At 30.3% G+C, this 9,880-nt stretch overlaps 1 protein-coding gene across 2 annotated transcripts in view; it reads right to left on the bottom strand.

The window, feature by feature from the left end:
• Positions 1-546: 546 nt before the first annotated feature.
• LOC145693603 (uncharacterized) overlaps positions 547-9,880 on the bottom strand; it is a 99,091-nt gene continuing 89,757 nt past the window's right edge. For both annotated transcript variants that reach the window (XM_081769737.1, XM_081769738.1), the window contains one exon: positions 547-7,938. In XM_081769737.1, the coding sequence (XP_081625863.1) occupies positions 7,791-7,938 (148 nt within the window). In that variant the 3' untranslated portion in view covers positions 547-7,790. The remainder of the gene's footprint in view (positions 7,939-9,880) is intronic.

Raw genomic sequence — 9,880 nt, 5'->3', positions numbered from 1 at the left:
ATTATTTTTTGGTTCATTTCTAAAATTCTTTTTTCTTTACTGTCTCCTCTTCCCCCCCCCCCCCTCAATATATCGTAAGACTTGTCTCTGAAATTTTAATTCATTTTGAAGTTTATCTCCTGTATTTTAGTCAATCCCGCTTTACTCAAAGGCAGAACTGGTTTCATTACACTGAGACTTAGAGAATAGTAAAACGGCTAATACTACCCAAAGATTATCATTAGAAGGGTTTTTAACATCGTTCAGTTATACATAGTCACATTCGATTTAATAGCGCTATCAGAAACATCATTCGATCTCTGTATCAGAAACATTTCAAAACTTTAATTGGACATGAATTTATATAAGTTCAATTCGATTAGTTAATGATTCGATAATGATTAGTTTATATAAGTGGAGATGAATCGTTGCAATAGTCGATTAAAAAAAAAAAATGAACGTTTCTCCACGCGCCACCGAACGTAAGTAACCTGCACCTACAGAATTATAGTTTATTTGGGTGGAAGAAGGAATAAGTCAAGCATGAAACAAATGAATATAGTTCACAGTTTTATTTCAGTTTTAATAAGATTACAAACAGAAGGTTTTAACCTAAATTTCGCAATGTTTGAGGCCTTGAAAAGCTGTAAAGAGCTCTTTAAAATAAAACCGAAAATCACAGCAAAAATAATCATTTAGTTATTACGAAGCTAGATCTATCTTGCGGTACGTTCTTTATAGCTAGTTCAGGAACAAGATGGAAACATGTGATATTCCTTTAAATAAAATTAGTCATTCTTCCTGGTGGGAAAGATTGTATGTCCTTTGCCTTTCAGCAGAAAAATCAAGGATAACCACACAACTTCTCCACTTAGAATTACTTGGTTGGATATTTTTGTAAACTAAACTTAGAGACAACGTTTATGGTGCTTGAAGGCGGCGCTGCAACTGGCTTTTGGAACAAATGAGAAGGCAGCAGTGTTGCCACATCTATCGTGTTAAAAGCAGAGATCGAGCTGTATCTATTACCTACTCACGTTGAAGAGCGTCTGTTTAACCATACCATGTGACAAGGTTGTGTTACAGTCTTAATTTCATTTGCCTAGCCCATAGACCATCCACTGTCCCACCCTTAAGTTAAGAAGTAAAGATAGTGATATACAGTGACTCTTCTAAACCGAAACTACAGATAAATTGATTATTTAATAGAAAAATCCAATAGGTAAACATGGGGAGGAATATAATAATCGTGGCTATATTGAGAGACATGGATACTCTCAATAATTTCAGTTAAGATATATATTAAATTTTCATTAGTATTCGCCCCCCTGTTTCGATTAGCTGATATGAATCTTTAAAATAAAAGTTTTAATTTTGTATTTTGTGAAATTTAAAATTCTTATTTAGCTTTTCAAGGCCTCATTTTACTATGAAAAATATACAGAAAGAGACAATAACTCGAAATATTAAAAAAATTGAAAAGTATTTATAAAAACAATGCATGAAAACATTAAGAATATTCATATCTATATCTATACATACATATTTTTTTACAATTTTGATTCTTTCTTTTCTTTGCTTTTTTAAATTATTCTTTTGAGAGGAAACATACATTTATTTTATTTTATACTATTTATTTACTTTTTATTTTTATTTATGTATTTATTTATTTTTATTTATCGTCCAAATAGACAGAATTTGCGATTTATACTGGAAACCAAACCACTTTTTGAAATGAACGCCCTACCAGAAGCAGGATTCTGTGGTTTCAAGCGAAGGGCTGATACAAGTAAGTTATATTGAAAAACAACTAGAATCTCCTCTCATTTGCATTGGCACTGTTAAAATTTTGAAATACAACTCCCCCTCCGCAAAAAAGATTTTCTTTTTTTTTTTAATTTAAAATTTTGTTATACTTTGGTACATCTTATCGAAGACTAGAAAAAGACTTATCATAATAGGACTTTCATTATCCACAAACTATGTTATGATAAACTATGTCTAGTAGTGTTGAGTTAGGGTTTCTCTCAGGAAACCACATATTTCGAAAATCCTATTACAACGTATAGGGTGTTGATAATTCTGGTCACGAGGACAAGCTAAAAATTTGCATGAAGAAACGTTAAAATTGTTTTCGTTTTCGTGAAAATTATGTAACGATAACTTGTACTAATATGTATATGTTATTAAGGATAATGGTCTGTATCTTATGATATCATTTCCTATGGTCTGTATCGTATGGTATCATTTTCTTTTTTTGTGGTCAAACATGTAGAAACTTGTTGTTTCTGGATAGTTTTACACATAGTATGAGAGGAAGCCATATTGGATGTGTGAAGTTCGCTTATTAAAAAGATTAATTATAAAAATAATAAGTTAAATGCAGAAAATCCATAAAAAATACAGTAGTTCAAATAAATTCGAGTTCTTGTGTTATCATTTGAACAGTTGGTATGTGAATTATTTTTGAAATATTTCCATAATTTAAATATAACGAACACAGTGCTATTATATAACCTAAAGATTGGATATCAATGTAGGGGGAAAATATCCTTCTGTACTGCTTCCTTAATGTTTTGAATTTTATATTATTGTCTTGTTTATGTATAATTTAACCTAAAAATAAATTCCAAGCCCCTTTCTCTTATGTCTTGGGAGTTTGGACTTTGTGTTCGCGAAATTTATACTGCAATTTGGAGATTTGTAGTAAGAAAAGACTGTAGATTTTTTTTTCTAATTGAGGTAAGGGTAGGAGCAAAGAACCGATACATGAGCGAAATCGTATATATACACAGGTTGACTCACAGTGTATAATTGTATTAACTACAGTAAATATATTAAATACTGTAGTTGTGTTAATAAGCAAATCTTTCATGTTTTGACACGTATTTCAAAGGAAAGAACTTCTTTTGAAAATCCAGGGGAGTGCAGTTGCCTCCTTTCCCTGCTGTGGGCTCCTATGTTCGTAGTTTAGAAATGAACCCTATTTCGACTTGTCTTGATTTTTCCCCCTTTTTAACTGGTTTTCGAAAGTAGAATCACTCCCCAAACGTTGTATCAGGAATTTCGAAATACTCTCCACACAAGTTTCTTTTACTATAACGCTATTACTTCTCTGATTTTTGAAACTTCCTCTCCTATCCGGAGACTTGCAAACGGTTCTCCCTGAAGGAAAATAAAAGTTCTGAATTTGACGTTGCCAGTAATTCTTGCTAATAATTTCAAGTAGTTGGGAAGTATTTTGACGAGAGACGCTTACTGTACCAAAGAGATCAGATCAAGAATTGCCATAGCCAAAGAAACATTCAACAAGAAAAGATCACTCTTAACGAGCAGACTCAATATTGGACTAGGGATGAAGTTGGTCAAGTGCTTTATGTAGAGCATTGGACTATATGGTTCAGAGATTTGAACATCAAGGAAATTAGAGAAAAAATATTTAGAGAGCTTCGAAATGTAGTGTTGGAAGAAGATAGAGAAGATAAAATGGACAGAGAGAGTAACAAACGAAGATGTTTTAAAACGGATAGGAGAGAAGAAGACGCAGCCAGCTTCCTTCATAGGAAGGCCAATCGGATTGGACACATCTTGCGAAGAAATTGTTTTGTTCATACCGCCATAGAAGGAAGGATGGCAGGAAAACTAGAAATACGAAGAAGATGAACACAACTGATCGATGATTTGAAAAATACAAGAGCATATTGGGAGTTAAAAGAGGAAGCTGAAAATCGAAAAACGTGGAAGAAACATTTCCAGGAACAAACCTAAGACATAAAACCCATTAGTCCCAGGACTTGCCAAAAGGACTTAGTAATAATCTGTTGTTAAGAGGCCTCATCTCGGCGAAATTAAAATACCGCTAATTTTACAGTAATCATGTGATATCTTCAAATAGATAAAAGATAATTGAAATGTGAAACAAGAGCGCCCTAGACAATATTATTTTGCATAAGGTACCGTTATCACAAGTCACCTAGTGGCTTTCCGTTTTCTGCTGTTTAGAAACGCGAAAATAAATGTCGATTTTCAAAATCACTCGAAATCGAAAGCAGATAAGTGAATCGTGATAACGGTATCTTATGTAAAATGATATTATCTAGAGCGGTCTTGTTCCACATTTCGATTATCGTTTATCTATTTGAAGATATCACATAATTACTGTAAAATTAGCGGTATTTTATTTTCGTCGGGATGATGCCTCTTAAGAGTTTGAAAATTTTTAAATAATAATAGTTACAATAATAAGATTCAATGGTAGGGTTCTGTTGCATCTACACTTGGAAATATACATATAAATAATGGACATCGTACAGTACAGTACTATTAACAATACTTCAAATATGTATCTTTGTACCACGAATATTTTGATTTCTATTGAAACTTGGCAGTATTTTTTTAGTTTTACATTGTTATTATTCTCTATTTGTACACTTTTGATTATAGATCTATTTTTAAAAAAAGTACTCTATGATCCAAGTTTAATACAGTATACGGAATGTCCAAAAGGTCAAGCAAATTACTGTGTTTTGTTTGGAAAATAACATAATTCAGAAACTGTTCACGACAAAACAAAAGAAACAATTTGTGTTCAAAGGTTGAAACCTATATATATTCTAAACAAAATTGCAATATAAATAAATTAAATCTTCTTCGTCATTTTACAATTGTCAGAAACGTTACCGATCATGGGAGAGAAAAGAACTCAAAACGTAAGTATATTTTTGTACAAAATAGTACTTATATTTATGCTACTCAATACAACATTTTTTCCATATTTCAATATCATTGAACATGGCTACCTATAGTATAAGAGAAAATGAAACTTGTGTAAAGCATTTTTAAAAAAAGTTATAAATAGGCCTAATGAATTACGAAAAATCCTATTTTTTTAAATAATAAAAAGTATACTGGCAACACTGTATCTGTTAAGTATCACTGACAAGTGCATTACATCTCTGGTTACCTCGTAATGGCAAAAATCAAGACCAAAACTGATTACTTCAAGGAAAATTTAATAACTTAAGCACATTTTGTACCCTTAAATGTACGAAATTCGAAATATGAATGCTGTAATTATGCTTATGATTTCTGAAAACTTGATAAAGATTATGTTAATTGTATATATCGATATTAAAAATGCATCTTATTTGTTCCAATTTGCTCTAATCTTGTAATTTTAAAGTTGTCAGATATACATAAAGCATCGGATAGGCCTATCTTTCCCCCTCCCCCTCAAATTATTAACTTTGACCTATTTCACTAAATGTGCAATTACAATGTAGTCATAGGTGAATTACATCTGTTAGACACACCTGACAGCAACACTGGTACTATAGTATGCGGCACCACAACTGGCGTATGACCTTCAGGACTGCTCTCGCGTCGACCAACTCGATTGCAGCGATGTTGCCAGAGCAATAAAGTGGAAAAAATATTTCGGCCGAAAGTAAGATAGAAACTTGATATTTCTGATCTAAAACAGTAACTAAGAGTTGTAGAATACATTTTACTGAAAATATTGGTGAATTAACCATGTTTCTAGCTTAATTTTTTTTTTTCGTATTTTACAGCTGTTTTTATTTTCCTGCGATTCCTTATTATGGTTATTACTTCACTATGAAAGTTAATGTTATCAATGAAATTTGCTTTAAAAGATTTATTTTATGAATCCTCTCTAATTAATGATGGTGGAAGAATTAAAGCAATCAAGGTAATGGGAGGAAATGGGAAAATTCCGAGAAACCTACAAACACGTTTCCACCACCAAATTATGAGTTGTTTTAATCGAATCAAAGACGCTTATCATTAGAGGTAAATGCTCCTCATTACTGGAACACGGTGCATTCCGTATGTATTTTCCATCAATTTTGCATAACACGTAATTATTTTCTTGTTGTGATACTTTCTTTGTCTCGGAATTTAGAAAAATCAAAATTGGGTAGAGTTTGGCCATCGGTTTGCAAAGTATTAAATTTGATTTAGAGATGCATGTGGATGGGTTAATAGCGACTACGTAGCCAACTAATATCAAGTATATTTACCTTCATTTGTTTATCATGCGAACATTTGAATCAAACGACCTATAGTATTTATACTATATTTGTAACAGAAAATAGTAGTAGTATTAGTAAGTTACATACGTTAATGATCTTATTAGTGTCGAAGTTATGTATTGTTATGACATACTGGATATTGTTCGTGACAAGTGTGCCTTTTGATATATGCAATGTGCGCCCGCTTGAAGCTGGCTTTCTCACCGGAGATTTGGCAACAAGATCCAACATCGCGCTGCGATCTCATTGGTTGAAGCCATCCACCAGTTCAGTTGATGCGGACTATAGTTGCCAATCTCTGAACAAAGACTTCCCCATTATCTCATGTAATTACTCTGAGTTATTTTTTTAAAACACTCGGTATTTTTTCCATATTAGAATTTTATTGGGGAATTATTTATTTGCAAATAATTAGTAGTAAAAGTAATTTACAAATTACTTTGAATAAAATTTATAGAAATAAGAAAGACAAATGAAAAAAGACGAAATAATTATTCTATTATGAAAAATAGTTCATGAGATCATAACGAAAAATTTAATTGGGTTCGAGATTGCTTTCATGTAAGTTCAACGTGAACAAGCGACAATTGTAGTATAAATAAGTTACCTTTTGTGTTAAAACTCTCATTGTACAGTGCTATCGGAATAAATTTTCTCTTTTAAGAGCCTGCCATACTAAAAATAATACAAAATTTACCATTTTTCTTTTGCTTGTTTTTTACAAATGAAAGGAGATAATGAAATGCAACTTACCAAAATCATAGATAATGTTATTCTACAACAGAAAATATGAACCTGAGTAATTTTCAGTGTTGTCATCCATATAAATTATAGTATTCCAGAATAACATTTCCCCAAAAATCAAAGTAAAGGCAGCGACTAGAGGAACGAACTCAACTGCATTTAATTACGTATCAGGTTGTTTCGGAATAATGTGTACTACTTTTTGAATAACATTATTATTTAATTCTAATAACTGTATGTTAAAATTGTTTTGTTTATTACAAACTAAATACAATTATTAAAAAAAAATAGTTCACAGGATACCAATACACAATACGTAATCAAATGTAGTTGAATTTGTTCCTCTAGTCGCTGCCTTAACTTAGATTTTAGGGAAATTGTTATTCTGGCAACCTGTAATTTCTATGAATGGCAACACTGAAAATTCTTCAGGTTCATATTTTCTGTTGTAGAATAATATTATCTATGATTCTGAAAAGTTGCATTTCATTATCTCCTTTCACTTATGAATAAATTATTTTTAGTATGGCACGCTCTTAAGCTCTTTAGTGTTTGATCTATAGGTACGATTCTTTCGTTTTGAGAACCGCGATATCTTATCGTTTTGTCTCATCATACAAACGTTAGACCGCTCCTGGCTCACCAGGTGTTGATTCACTACAAATAAACGGTTTCTTCTCAGGCAATTGGATTGGTCGCTAACTGTTGCCCGGAACTATTATCTAATCTGTTATGTTAGAGGCTAATCTTATTCATCATATTAAACATGTAATTTTTAACAATGTTTTAACATCTGGAATGAACCAAAAGTAGGAATTAGCCTCCCCTAACAAAGAGGTTTGAATACTGCTACAATGGTATTTTACTTTAACCTTAAAATTTACATGATTTGACGTATTTACAAATTTTCGTTTATAAATGGATCATTCCTCGTATTTATATACAACTTTTAATATTGGAAACACTGCCAAGTTTCAATGAATAATTATGATTTTCTTTTCGTATTTTAGGTCTCTAACTGTCATGTTTCTTTACAAGATAAGGAATGTCGTCTGGAGTTTCTTCTTCATCCCTATCGGATACGATGATAGAAGTGGAGGTGATGACGCTGGTCAAAGTGTCCGCCGGTGACCGAGTTGGAATGGGTTCCAGCGGAGGGACGCTGCAAAACATAAGGAGAAAAGGTATGCATTAATTAAAGCAGAAAAAAGTTTTACGTAAGATTAAAACAGTATAGTGCTGTTAAAACAATTCGAATATTTTTTCAGTTATTGTTCCTTGTTTCTAATATTGGAATAATTATTCGTTATTAGAATAAACTATCTTTTTCCTAATAATTGTTCAAATAACTATTCATTTTGTCCGATATAAGTGTTCAAATAACTATTCTTTTCTCCGATGTAGTAGTTCAAATAAAAATTATTTTTATCCAATAAATTGTTCAAATAATTATTCTTTTTGTCAATATAATTGTTCAAGTAACTGTTATTTTTGTCCGATATAATTGTTGTAATAACTATTCTTTTGTCCGATATAATTGTTCGAATAACTAATCTTTTTGTCAATATAATTGTTCAAATAACTACTCTTTTTGTCAATGTAATTGTTCAAATAACTATTCTTTTTGTCAATGTAATTGTTCAAATAACTACTCTTTTTGTCAATGTAATTGTTCAAATAACTATTCTTTTTGTCAATGTAATTGTTCAAATAACTATTCTTTTTGTCCAATATAATTGTTCGAATAACTATTCTTTTTGTCCTATATAATTGTTCAAATAACTATTCCTTTGTTCAAATAATTCTTCGAATAACTATACTTTTTGTTCAATATAATTGTTCAAATAACTATTCTTTTTGTCCTATATAATTGTTCAAATAACTATTCCTTTGTTCAAATAATTCTTCGAATAACTATACTTTTTGTTCAATATAATTGTTCAAATAACTATTCTTTTTGTCCTATATAATTGTTCAAATAATTCTGCGAATAACTATTCTTTTTGTTTAATATAATTGTTCAAATAACTATTCTTTTTGTCCTATATAATTGTTCAAATAATTCTGCGAATAACTATTCTTTTTGTTCAATATAATTGTTCAAATAACTATTCTTTTTGTCCTATATAATTGTTCAAATAATTCTGCGAATAACTATTCTTTTTGTCAATATAATTGTTCAAATAACCACTCTTTTTGTCAATGTAATTGTTCAAATAACTACTCTTTTTGTCAATGTAATTGTTCAAATACCTTTTCTTTTTGTCCAATATAATTGTTCAAATAACTATTCTTTTTATCCAAATAATTCTTCGAATAACTATCGTTTTTGTTCAATATAATTGTTCAAATAACTATTCTTTTTGTTCAAATAATTCTTCAAATAACTATTCTTTGTGTCCGATATAATTGTTGAAATAACTATTCTTTTCGTCGAAAATTTTGTTTGAATAACTATTTATTTTGTCTGAAAATGTTGTTGAAATAGCTATTCTTTTTGTCCAAAAAAAATGTTCAAGTAACTATTCCTGTTGTCCGATATAGTTGTTCGAATAACCATTCTTTTTGTCCGATATGATTGTTCGAATAACTATTCTTTATGTCCGATATTCTCCTTCAAATAACTAATCTTTTGTCCGAAAAAATTTCAAATAACTATTCCTTTTGTCCGAAAAATGTTGAATAACTATTCTTTTTGTCCGATATAATTGTTCAAATAATTTTCCTTTTTTGTCTGAAAATTTTGTTCAAACAACAATACTTTTTGCCCCAAAAATTCTTCAAATAAGTATTCTTTTTTAACCGAAAAATGTTCAAATAACTATTCTTTTTGTCCGATATAAGTGTTCAAGTAACTATTCTTTTTGTTTGATGTAGTAGTTCAAATAGAAATTATTTTTGTCCGATATAATTATTCAAATAGAAATTATTTTTGTCGGATATAAGTGTTCGAATAACTATTCTTTTTGTTTGATGTAGTAGTTCAAATGGATATTATTTTTGTCCGATATACTTGTTCAAATAACTATTCCTTTTGTCCGATGTAGTAGTTCAAATAGAAATTGATTTTGTCCGGTATAATTGTTCAAATAACTATTCTTTTT

Source organism: Thermobia domestica, chromosome 8 (assembly GCF_964235325.1).
Source record: "Thermobia domestica chromosome 8, izTheDome1.hap1.1, whole genome shotgun sequence".
NCBI classification, from domain to species: domain Eukaryota; kingdom Metazoa; phylum Arthropoda; class Insecta; order Zygentoma; family Lepismatidae; genus Thermobia; species Thermobia domestica.
The sequence above is the reverse complement of the archived record's forward strand: the minus strand, read 5'-3'. Positions and strand labels throughout refer to the sequence as shown.